Source organism: Saccopteryx bilineata, chromosome 4, assembly GCF_036850765.1.
Source record: "Saccopteryx bilineata isolate mSacBil1 chromosome 4, mSacBil1_pri_phased_curated, whole genome shotgun sequence".
Taxonomy (NCBI): domain Eukaryota; kingdom Metazoa; phylum Chordata; class Mammalia; order Chiroptera; family Emballonuridae; genus Saccopteryx; species Saccopteryx bilineata.
Window position 1 is genome coordinate 57,872,003 of NC_089493.1, and position 13,200 is coordinate 57,885,202.

Genomic DNA, 13,200 nt, shown 5'->3' on the forward strand with positions numbered 1-13,200 from the left:
GCTAACTTGTAATTGTTCTTTTTTAAATGAATGTTTAAAATTTTCTCAGTTTTAGTTTCAACTTTTAGCCAAAAGGGCAAGAGTGGTAAGCTTTAGTTTATTTATAGAATACATATTGATAGGTGCAGTCTACATAAAATAAAGTTCTTTGAAGAATGCTATGCTAGTTCATGAATTCTTTTTTGTTATCTATGGTGCTTCCTGAAAACACTTCAGAAGCCTAGATACTGCAGTACCTTTTTTAGATTAACAGGATTGTGAATTATATACCCTTATATGTCAAAACACACCTTTGTAGCAGCCTGACTGATGGGAGGCACTGAAATGGACTCAACAGATTTTTATTTTAAAGATGAGAAGTCACTTAACTCTCATCCCAATCCTGTCAATAAAGTAGAAATAATATTTATGACCTACCTCTCTCTGACCTGGTCATGCTAACAAAGACTGTTTTAAGAGCTTTTGAAATGCTGTTAGAATAAAAACTATGGAATCTGCTGGCCAGTTGAAAGGTTATCATATTACTTACTTATAGGTGTTACTGGTAAAAAATAGAAGGAATTCCAGATATTAACTCCAATAAGAAGGTCAGTTGTAGACTTCAGGGTCATCTTAGATTGTTCATCAACAACCAGGCAACACTGAGTGTTATCTTGCTCTGGGGAATGCACCAGAGATGAATATTATAGCTGACTCTGAGTGCTCTCATGGCCCATTGTAAACATTTCTCCATGCACTTGACTGCACACTGCAAGATACAAGGCTGATCTGCATGAAATTCAAGTGAAGCCTTGAATATTTTTGAAAATGAGACTTGAGGAACCTTAATATAAAGTGACTAATTTAGGAGAATTTAACTCTTCAGAATATTTTAATGTTATTATTAATTGGCTCTTAACTTAAGTTTGTTATTTATCCTCACAGGTAAAGAAGAATCCAGTCCAGGATAAAAGTTTAATACCAGGAGATGATATTACTTTTATTCCTGAGCCACAAACAGCAGTTCATATTTCTTCAGGAGATACCATGAACATAACGATATCCAAAAGTTGTCTTAATGTTTTCAATAATTTAGCAAAAGTATGTTTGGTTCTTGCTTGGAATATTTCAAAGAAATTTTAAATTGAAACGTAATATTTTTTTGCTTCTAATAAAAATTGATTTCTATAAACTGTAGTCACATTGTAATTTTTAAAATAATTTGCATCTTGCAGTAATCTTGTGACGTTGTGTTCCTTTTCAGGGTTTTTCAGAAGGCACTGCTTCCACTTTTGACTACTTCTTAAAAGACAAGGCTCCTTTTACAGTAAAAAATGCTCTAGGTGTTCCCATTAAGGTGCAGCCTAATCATCATCTCAGAGTTATGGGCTCCCCTGAGAAAAGTGATATTTATGATGTTGATGCTGGTCAGAATTTGGAATTGGAATATGCCAGCAGGGAACCTTCATGTCAAGGGAAACTGTCTATACTGAGCCGTCAAGAAAGCTCCTTGTTCACTCTGACCTTTGGTATGCTATATTTGTTTTATAGTAAGGGCATATTTGGAATTGCTGATGTGGGCTTGCTTATTCTTGACAAAAGCTGGAAAAATATGTATTGTTGAAGGTACCTTGGGAGACTGTATTTTAAAGGCTTGAAACAAATATTTGATAAACTCTTGTCTTTTGTTTTCTTCCTCCTTTAAATTGAGAAAATTAAACTTGATTAATTTAAGAACTATATTAAAGACTGGATTATGTCTATATTTTTAAACAATACAGTATGTGTTATGTTTCAAAAAGCGTGGGAGTTCAATAAGAAAAGAAAAGTAACAATAAGGAAAGAAAGGTAAATATTCAGAAGTCTTAAAATATTGACAGTAATTCACTAGAATCTATGTAAACAATAAATTAAAATCAATTAAAAAAAAAGAAAAATATTGACAGTAATTACCACCATTACAAAGAAAAGGCGACATAGGTCCTATAAACTTGGGATAGGAACAAGTAGGTTTCTGTTGGTTTGTTTTAATATATTCAAAACCCCAAGAGAAATTATTTTGGGTCCAAAATATTTATAATAATAACTTATTTTCTTTCTTTGTTAGTTCCTGTATCTTACACAAGCATATTGAGTAGTCGTTGCTAGGCTTGGGGGAGAATACTCTTGCTGTTATTTTGAGGCACTGATGATTATTTCAAGAGAAATATAGTTAAATTAATATATGGGATGCTTCTCACGTATGCTCTGCCTTAGTACCTCATGGATATACAGAAGTTGCAAAAATCCCTGTGGCCAGACCTGGTCGGCAGTTGTATAATGTACGGAATCCCAATGCCAGTCATTCTGACTCAGTCTTGGTACAAATTGATGCAACTGAAGGGAATAAAGTAATCACCCTTCGGTCTCCTCTTCAGGTAATGCATGAAAGTAAATTGTTTTCCTTTAAGTATATTGATTAATATTAAATAATTTAGGTGAAAATAGGAATAGAGTAAAACTTCATTAGGTCAATGCTGATGATTTAGAAATAACAGATTGAACTGATATTTCCTATCCAACTTGCTTTTGTAATAAGTCTTTATTTTAAATGTCTGATAAAACAATCTTGTTAATTTAAAGCCTATTTTTCCTGCGTCCTAGGTTTAAAATTAATGAAGCTTTTTGTCTATTTCAAGATTCAGAACTGAGCAATTTTATATAATTTGGTTGTCAAAACAGGATAACATTCCATTCTGTTTGTGTATCAGTCAGGATTGAATCGTTCAACTATGCATGAAGGAATATTGGAATGATCTACACATGCCCTCAAATTTTACATCTTATTCTGTATAATAAGAGTGTTTTCTTCTATACCTTTATGGCTTTATTTATTCTTTTCTGTGCATTATCGTAGATTTCAATATAGGGTCAGCAAAACAAGTTTCTTCCTACTAAAAACAACAGGTGAAAATAAAATTATGTCAAATTTTGTCTATTGTTAGTTCTTAGTTTGCTACTAGCGCCAGCCAACATCATTGTAGTCATGAAAAGAGAGTTGTACTACTTTTTCTCATAATTTCTGTGCTATCCTTTTCTGTCTAATCACATAGTGCATTGAGAAAAGGTTATAATGGAGAAACTATTGTGGCTGAAATCTTCAGATTAATACATTTTTCAAATATAACATTTTACACTAAAATATGCATCATCATGTAATATATAGAGCACGTGAAAATCCTAATAATTTTCAACTGCCACTTAAACATCAAGTTTTATATATAGAATATAGCACTTAAATGTTCTAAAACTTTTCAACTGCCAGTAAAAATGTGTTCCAATATTGGGCTTGAAGCACTTTAAATCTAAATGTAACTGTGTTCAGTTCACATTTTTCTTTGAACTTCTACATATTTTTAAACAGTCCATGTTCTTTTGTCCAACAGATTAAAAATCATTTCTCTATTGCATTCATCATCTATAAATCTGTGAAGAATGTTAAGCTATTAGAGCGCATTGGAGTAGCGAGACCTGCGGAGGAGTTTCATGTTCCTTTAGACTCATATAGGTAAGTGCCTCCTTGAATATATTAAGTTTTAAGAGGTCTATAATATATATTTTTAATTCTGTGAATTAATGATATATATTTTAGAAAAGATAGCCTTATTTTTTTTGTTATCTAAAGATCTGTAAAAGTCAGCTTTAGGAGATACTGAGTTATAGAGAAGTACATTTATATTATCATTGAATTTACCAAATGAAAATTTCTTGTTGTATATTTGATGTTTTAGAATTTTCTGAGATCTATTTTTATAAGAGTGTCTTTGAGTTTGAAATGACTTTTTAAAAAATTGTCATTGTGTACAGAGTGTTTTTTGTTTTCAGAAATTTCCTCCATTTGTTAGCATTGTGACTTGGCAGGTCTCTAAACCTTTCTTAGCCTTGGTTTTTTCATCTGTAAAAACAAGGATAATACTGCTTACCTTGTGGAGTTATCAAGAAGATTTAATGAGATTTCTTTCTCTTAAGTTCTCAATAAAAACTTTTTTTCATCCTGTTTTTTTTTCCTGTAGATGTCAATTATTTATTCAGCCAGCTGGTATCATGGAGACCCAATACAGAGAATCCACCACTTATATTTCTTGGAAAGAAGAACTTCACAGGAGCAGGGAGGTCAGATGCATACTGCAGTGTCCATCAGCAGAAGTCAGCTTCTTGCCTCTCATAGTCAACACAGTTGCTCTGCCCGATGAACTAAGCTATATATGTACGCATGGGGAAGACTGGGATCCAGCTTACATTATTCACCTTTATCCTGCCCTCACTCTGCGGAATCTTCTCCCATATTCCCTAAGATATTTACTTGAGGTATGTCTCTTGTCTTTTCTTTGAACTTTATTATTGCATGGAGTGATTCTGTTTTTTATGTAGTATTTTTAGTTGAGGTCAGTGTTTTACATAGCATACTTATAATGCACTAATTAGTGTATACTTATAATGCACTAATCATAATAACAACCAAAATTAGTATAGCATCTATTCTGTGCTAGCCACTATACTGTGTGTTGTAGATGTATTAATACATTTCATCCTCTTTACAGTAATCTTCTGAAAGATAGGTACTCTTATTTGACTCACTTTTCAGGTGAGGAAATTGAGTCACAGTAGGGTGAAGTGACAGGCCTTAGATTCCACAGCAATTTAAAGCTGGAATTTGAACATAGGCATTTGGGCTCCTTGTTTCCTACCACTTAACTCTGCTCTGTCTGCCATAATGTAAGAACCATAATAATCTATATTTTTATAATTAAAAAGGATTTTAAATTACAGTTGACATATAATTTTATATTAATTTTAGGTGTACAACATAGTAATTAGATATTTAATGAAGTGATCACCCTAATAAAGCTAATTCCTATCTGGCACCATACATAGTTATTACTCTTTTATTGACTATAGTTAAGTAAAAATACATTAGCTAAAGGAAGAAAAAAGCCAGTGAGAAAATTTTTCATCTTAATTCTAAAGTTAATTTTAAAGTGGATATAATAATTTGTTCCAAGTTTCTATTGAACTTAAAAATAATTATTGTTCGTTTTAAGAAATAATAGGAGTCATTTTCTTTCTTCTTTTTTTAGGTGAGAGGAGGGGAGATAGTGAGGTAGATTCCTGCATGAGCCCCAACCAGGATCTACCTGGCAACCTCATCTGGGGCTAATGCTCGAGTACCTAGTTATTTTTAGCACCTAAGGCTGATGCGCTCCTGTGGAGCTATCCTCAGTGTCCAGGGTCACATTTGAACCAATCAAGCCACTGGCTGCAGGAGGGCAAGAGGAGAAGAAAGGGGAGAGGGAGGCAGTGGAGAAGCAGATGGTTGCCCCAACTGGGAATCAAACTTGAGACATCCACACACCTGACCGACACTCTATCCACTGAGCTACCGGCCAAGGCCAGGAATCATGTTCTAGCAATGAAGTATGATAAATATTGTTAAATTTCTACATGTCACACATTTTAATATACAAAAGTCTGGAAAGTATTTGGAACCTAAATTATTTATTTTCTTTATCTGATAATAAACCAAACTTGATTTGTGGAGACTAAAATTAATTAAATGAACTAAATAGTATTTATACCAGGGAAGTGTTCAGTAAAAAAGCCTAATTTATTATGTTATTATTTATTTAAAAAATAATTCTACCTTTATTAGCTAGCTTGTCAGAATAGTTTGATATCACTTTTCTTGGTCTATTTATGAGGGAACCATTGGGCATAATATGTGAATGGAGGATGAAGCTGAAGCCCAGGCAGGTAAATAAATGGCTTATTTAGTGACATAGCTTTTAATGGACAACATCCAGGGTTCCTAATCCAGCCTTTGACTTTTTCTCATAATTTATGGCCATTGGTTTACTGTTTCTGCCTTTGGCTGTGAGATAATATTTTCTTTTCAGTCTTTAGTGATTGTTGAACATTCATAATATGTTAACATGTTACTTTATTAAAGACCTGTCAGTTAATCTTGAGTCTGGTAGATTAGTTAGCATTTGTATAAAATATGATATTGCTCTTGTTTGTTTTTAGGGAACAGCAGAAACTCATGAGCTGGCAGAAGGAAGTGCTGCTGATGTTCTGCATTCAAGAATCAGTGGAGAAATAATGGAATTAGTTCTGGTGAAATATCAGGGCAAAAACTGGAGTGGACATTTCCGTATATGTGATACACTTCCCGAATTCTTTCTTGTGTGCTTTTCTTCTGACTCTGCAGAAGTGATGACAGTCGACCTGTCAATCCATGTCAGACGAATCGGCAGTCGGATGGTGCTGTCTGTCTTTAGTCCCTATTGGCTAATCAACAAGACTTCTCGGGTTCTTCAGTATCGTTCAGAAGATATTCATGTGAAACATCCAGCTGATTTTAGAGATATTATTTTATTCTCTTTTAAGAAGAAGAACATTTTTAGTAAAAATAAGGTGTGTTTTTGTTGCTATAACAAGTTAAAATAAATTCCTAATTTGGAAACTAGGGAGTCATTAGCTTTCCCTAAACCATGCTTACCCTGTTTGCTAAGTGCTGTTGGTATGATTAGGTACAAGGAGACTTTTAGGGAATGCATAATCTAGTGGGATGTTAGGAACTAAAGAAGCAGTCTCCAAGGCTGTGTTTCCCTTTTCTCTAGTGCCCTTAGAGTTACCTCTGTTCTTGAATAAATGTTGGGTAGGAAGTTTGATGTTATGTAGTTTATCAGTGGTGAAATGGAATTTCAAAAGACAAACAGTTGAATTTGGCATATATCACTTGATCCCTTCTATGTATAGAGGACTAAGACAGGCCTTTGAGAGAGAAACTAATGTCTAAGTCTGGTCCTTTATGCTCTGGTCCCTTCTTTCTTTTTCAGACTCATATCTTGGTACTGTTTACCATTTACTTCCCAAGTACTTAGCTCTAGGCCTTTGCCTTTGCACTCTCTGCCTGGACTGCCTTTTCTCCTTTGCTTTCCCTGTCTGCCGCTTCTTTTCTGGTTATCTGCTCTTCACCCTTTGACATTCTGCTTAGGTCTGACATATGTGAAGGGTTTTCTGACCATCTAAAGTGGGGCTGATTATCCTGTCCATGTTCTCTTAGAACAGCTGATCTCAAATTTCAGTGTGCATTAGAATCACTCCTAGAGGGCTTTTAAAATATATTGCTGGGTCATGCTCTCATAGTTTGATTCAGGAGGTCTGGGTAGGGTCTGGTATTTGCATCTCTAATAGATTCCTGGTGATGCTGGTGGTGATGGTCCAGGCAGCACATTTTGAGAAGAACTATTGTAGAATGTTGGTTAATATTAATACATGGTATATTGAAATAACTGTTTATATGTCTGACTTCTAGTTGGCTTCAGGTTTCTTATAATATAGTTGGATGGATGGAGCTTGAAACAGGAACACAGTTAGGTTTCTTCTATAAAAGTTTTATCTAATTTCCATACCTAGTAGTAAACTTTTTACCCTCTCACCGTGATAACATTTTATATCTTTTATATGGCTCTTACCACATTGAATCTTACAACATAATTATTAGGCTGTATTTCCTGTCTTTCTCTGTGTAGTTGGAAGCTCATAGAAGACAGGTACTCTCTGCTTATCATAATGCTTTTCATTTAGCATTTGCTGAATAATGTTAAAGGTATACACTCTATGCTAAAACTTTATTTCTTAGCTCTATATCCTAAGTCTTATGCTGGAAAATGTTTTATATTATACTTCTTTTAAAACAACACAATTGGTATAAATCTTTAAATTCACTCTGCTCATTGCATAGACGAATGAGAAGGTGAGAACATTGCTTTGTTGTATTGACCCTCTGAGTTTCTGTTACCCATTTATAATATGTCTTTGATTATATTCTTCTGTGTACCATGATAATAAATAAATTCCTAGTAGTATAGAAACTTTCCATAAAATAAAGTGAATATAGTCTTTTATGTTTCTTATATAATGGTATATGTTCTTTTGTATAGGTGCAATTAAAAATTTCAACTAGTGCCTGGTCCAGTGGTTTTTCTTTGGATACAGTAGGAAGTTACGGGTGTGTGAAGTGTCCTGCGAACAACATGGAATACCTGGTAAGGTTCTGTTTACTTATTTAGCTTTGACTTTTTTCCCATTTTCTTCAGTATACCAGCTGGATCCTACAAGGTACAGACATTTTAATTCATAGTATTATGTGAAAGACTGTTGTCTCTACAGATTTCTATGGCTACTAGTAGCATAGCAAAACCAGAATTTGTCAACCTTTAAGACAGTGAGTTGAAACTGTTCAAGTAAACAACTTGGTAAATATTCAGCATATGTTAGAATTCTCCTTCCATTTTATTCTCTGTGAAACATTTTTTAAATCTTAAATTTGACTGAAAATGTGGGTAATCTGATGCCAGTTAACCTGTTTAACTTGCACTTTGAAATTTTTATTTTATTTTATTACCAACAGAGATAATAAATGCAGCCAAACTTCAGCCTCTACACTAATTATAAAATAACTTATGTTTGGAATGTTTAAAAAGTAAAGCATACAAATTAAATCTGTTATTTCAAGTCATCATTAGTTAAATTGCCAACTGATACTTCTTGAACTGATTTCTGATGGAGCCAAACTAAGAAACCAAAATTTTTCTTATTAGTGAGAAAAATAATCATTAATGGAATATGGCTTATACAGTAGTTTCTTGAAAAAATCATATTATAGAATGTTTTAAGACATCTCTGTATGAATGGTATGTGTGTGTTTTAAAGAAGCTGGTGAAGTTTCGGGAAAATGATAAGTTTGTTTTTGTTTTTTTCTTTCCACAGGTTGGTGTTAGCATCAAAATGAGCAGTTTTAATCTTACACGAATAGTTACTCTGACTCCCTTTTGTACCATTGCAAATAAGTCATCATTAGAACTAGAAGTCGGTGAAATTGCACCTGATGGTTCAATGCCAACTAATAAGTGGAACTATATTGCTTCTTCAGAGGTAAAATTTTTCTTGAATTATTTATAACTGGCTTCTAATATGTACAAATAAATATAGACATATAAGTAAGAATTACATATACCTCTTTGTTATCATATTTGTTAAAATATGAAAGTCAACTTTGAAAGATTTTTCTTACACACTGTAAGCATATATATATATATATATATATATATATATATTTTTTTTTTTTTTTTTTTTTTTGGTATTTTTCTGAAACTGGAAACGGGGAGAGACAGTCAGACAGACTCCTGCATGCGCCCGACCGGGATGGTGGGCGATGCTCTGCCCCTCCGGGGTGTCGCTCTATCCGACCAGAGCCACTCTAGCGCCTGGGGCAGAGGCCAAGGAGCCATCCCCAATGCCCGGGCCATCTTTGCTCCAATGGAGCCTTGGCTGCGGGAGGGGAAGAGAGAGAGAGAAGAAGGAGAGGGGGAGGGGTGGAGAAGCAGATAGGTGCTTCTCCTCTGTGCCCTGGCCGGAAATCGAACCCGGGACTTCTGCACGCCAGGCCGACGCTCTACCACTGAGCCAACCGGCCAGGGCTCTGTAAGCATATATTTTAAAAAGGAAATTGTTAATGATATTTACTACTAACCCAGTCTATCTTGTTAACACTAAATCTGTAGTTCTTCCTGTATGTATAGAATGGAGATACAAACTTTTGCTGAAGTTTTGCTGCAGATATTGTCTCAATGTATTCTGTATTCAAGAAGCTTGTAATCTTGTTGGCAGGCTTAAGACTCATAAATTAATACATGAGAAGAAAGATAGTATATACCAAGTTATAGGTGGTTGTAAATTTCTGAAGAGCTGAGCTGGAAGTCTCCTTGAAAATTTCCTAAAATTCAACCCCGTTACTTAACAGAGAAGGAAATTTAATCTCATACTTTTTTAAGGTTAATAAGGTCATTGGAAGTTGAGGTCATTGTGGTCCAGATCAAAGGGGAAAGTTGAATAGGAGAGGTGGAATTTGAACTAAACTTTGCAGGCTGAGTAAGATTTGAGGAGGTGAAGAGAGTGAAGGAAGGAGTAGGGGAGAGCACAAGTGCAAAGACAAGCATTCGTACTTGAATTTGCCTGTTTTCAATTAAATTAGCTGACCTTAAGGATAGAGCCATTCTTCTGTACATCTCGGAAAAAAACCCCTAAAATCATTAAAATATACTTAGCAAAGAGCATAAGAGAAAGGATTCCAATTATAATACAAACTACTCTCAAGCTCTAAGAGGCATACACTTTCCAAGGCACTTCAAATAACCTCCCCAGACTTGGCAACAAATGCATTCTCATTACCATTTTATCTTTGATAAGGGTTTGATAATAGTAGTATTTTTATTCAGAAATAGAAGTTATGCGTTATTCTATAACAGAAAGACATTTTGTATTAGGAGCTAAAATCCCAGTTTTACAGTTAAGAAAATTGAAGCTCAAAAAGGGTATGACTTGATTAAGGTCAAACAGCTGAGAAGATAGTACTTCCAGCAAGGTCTTTGGTGTTCTCTCCTCTGCTTTTAGTTATCTTTCTGGTTTATTTTGGATAAGATACTCTGAAAGAGTTTATAGTGCTTTAAGAAATTGAAGTAAGATGTGCATAAACAGTGTTATTAAGAGTATAGTGTTTAAATATTTGGGGCATTCTTAATCAGGAAGCTCTTCAGTTTCTCATATTGTAATTATTTTATAAGGACATATGGACTAATATCTATATTCTTCTGATGGAGTTTCTTTCATAAATAGTCATTATATTATCAATCAATATGAGATGTGGAGGAATATTTTCCATTTTCTTTCCTTTTTTTTTTAGTTAGGTGGGGAGATAGATGCCTGCATGCACCCCAACCGGGACCCACCTGGCAACCCCGTCTGGGGCTGATGCTCAAATCAACTGATCTATTTTTAGTGCCTGAGGCTACCACTTTGGCCACTGAGCTATCCTCAGTGCCTGGGGCAATGCTCAAACCAATTGAGCCACTGACTGTGAGAGGGGAGGAAAGAGTGGAGGTGGAGGGAGGAGAAGAGAAGCAGATGGTTGCTTCTTATATGTGCCCTGACTGGGGATCTAACCTGGGATGTTTTCATGCTGGGCTGACACTATTTACTGAGCCATCCAACCAGGGCCTGGAGGGAATATTTTAAGAGACTTAGAAATAATTGAAACAGGATAATATTTAGAAGTAAAAAATTAATTAGCCACTGTCTTATTTATGCCACAGAATTGTTTTGAGACTGATACTAACTTTTCTTTTCAGTGTCTTCCATTTTGGCCTGAAAATTTGTCAGGCAAACTGTGTGTGAGAGTAGTAGGCTGTGAAGGTTCCTCCAAACCATTCTTTTATAACAGACAGGATAATGGCACCTTACTGAGCTTAGAAGATCTGGTAAGTTTTCATGTTTTAAAATAAAGTATCTCTGATTTTTAATATTTGCTTTAAAATGTTTTATTAAAACAAGTCACAAATTCTGCCTGTAATTATTTGAAGATACCACTGTATCAATATGTAATGCCATAAAAGTATTTTAAGAGATCAGAACTTGTGTGCTTTTCAGTAAGAATTTAAGAAAACAAACTTTGTGTCTCCATAGCTGATTGAAAATCCAAATGTAAGTGCAAGTTAAAGCAATAACTCAATGTACTTTTTATCCCCTTCCTATAATAGAATTGTGGTATCTTGGTGGATGTAAACACCGCTGAACATTCAACTGTCATAACCTTCTCTGATTACCATGAGGGATCTGCACCTGCCCTAATAATAAACCACACACCATGGGACGCCCTCACATATAAACAGAGGTATGAAAAAAAAAGTTTATGAAAAATCTGATTTGCTTTTACTAGTCTAAAATTCCTTCTGGGAAGCACTTGAGATTGAATATGTGTCACATTCCAAATGTTTTCAGAGTTTAGAAAGATACATTAGCCTTACCAGGTGGTAGCTCAGTGAATAGAGCATCAGACTGGGATGCCAAGGACCCAGGTTTGAAATCCCGAGTTTGCTGGCTTGAATGTGGGCTCATCCAGCTTGAGTGTGGGCTTACCAGCTTGAGCACTGGGTTGCTAGCTTAAGCATGGGATCATAGACATGACCCCATGGTCACTGGCGTGAAGCCCAAGGTGGCTGGCTTAAGCAAGGGGTCACTCACTCTGCTGTAGCCTCTGGTTCAAGGCACATATGAGAAAGGAATCAATGAACAACTAAGTTTTCCACAGTGAGGAATTGATGCTTCTCATCTGCTCCCTTCCTGTCTTTCTGTCCCTATCTATTCCTTTCTCTGACTCTCTGTCAAAAAAAAAAAAATACTATGGAACATATTCTGTTTATTGCTAACACGCTGAGCAGGTTTTGAGACAGTACTCTATAACCAAATACAATATTTCTGCAGCAAAACTTAGGAATATTTATACCAATCGGGATTAATAAAAAGCTAGTAATAGTCTCATATAATTTCAGATCAGGTTTTGGTGCCAAATGACTATTGATACCAATTTTATAGAAAAATCATTTGACTTCTGGAGTTTTTAAGTTTCAGAATTGCATATAAGGAGTTGCAAACCTGTTAAACATTATTATTCTTTTGTTACCTGATAATACTTAGTAAACCTCTCCCTATAAATTCATATCTAGTTTTTTTTTGTAGGGGTAGTAAAAGATTAAATAGGAAGACATTGAGTAGTCATGTTGACTATATATATAGTAGAGACTGACAGGAATTTTGCTGGTCTTGCCTGTGCTGTTATTTTGCTTGGATGGTATCATTATATAATGATAATTTTAACCCTTACAATATATAATACTATATATTTGCAAAGAATTATTATAAATCTGAAAGGCATTGTTTTATTATAAAACAATTCTACATAAATAATTATATGTAAGTATAAAATAATGCCTGCCTGGTCTGTCTATTCTTAACTCTCATGGCTTGAATCCATTGAAAGATTTAAAAGTGCAGATTGAAATTGAAATCTAACTGGATTACTTTTTTCTTTTTCTTTTTTTAGTTCTTTGGAAAGTTTTTTATATTATATGGACCATACATCTTTAATATCAATTTCAGGATCGTCTAAAAATCTTGTTAAAATGCAGATTCTGGTTTAGTAGGTTTTTGACGGGGTCTAGGATCCTGCATTTCCAGCAAGCCCTAGGTTTGTGGATGCTGCTCATCCACAGACCACACAGAGTGGCAACATTGTGGACCCAATTATTTCTTTTTCTGCAACTCATGTTTCTTATGGATTGC

The 13,200-nt window shown here is 34.7% G+C and overlaps 1 protein-coding gene across 4 annotated transcripts in view; it reads left to right on the plus strand.

Annotated features, from left to right (window-relative positions):
• VPS13C (vacuolar protein sorting 13 homolog C) overlaps positions 1-13,200 on the plus strand; it is a 223,006-nt gene that overhangs the window by 149,523 nt on the left and 60,283 nt on the right. For all 4 annotated transcript variants that reach the window (XM_066274748.1, XM_066274749.1, XM_066274750.1 and 1 more), the window contains 10 exons: positions 925-1,080; positions 1,244-1,508; positions 2,236-2,396; positions 3,405-3,526; positions 4,032-4,326; positions 6,043-6,432; positions 7,965-8,069; positions 8,794-8,958; positions 11,211-11,339; positions 11,619-11,752. In XM_066274748.1, the coding sequence (XP_066130845.1) occupies positions 925-1,080; positions 1,244-1,508; positions 2,236-2,396; positions 3,405-3,526; positions 4,032-4,326; positions 6,043-6,432; positions 7,965-8,069; positions 8,794-8,958; positions 11,211-11,339; positions 11,619-11,752 (1,922 nt within the window). The remainder of the gene's footprint in view (positions 1-924; positions 1,081-1,243; positions 1,509-2,235; positions 2,397-3,404; positions 3,527-4,031; positions 4,327-6,042; positions 6,433-7,964; positions 8,070-8,793; positions 8,959-11,210; positions 11,340-11,618; positions 11,753-13,200) is intronic.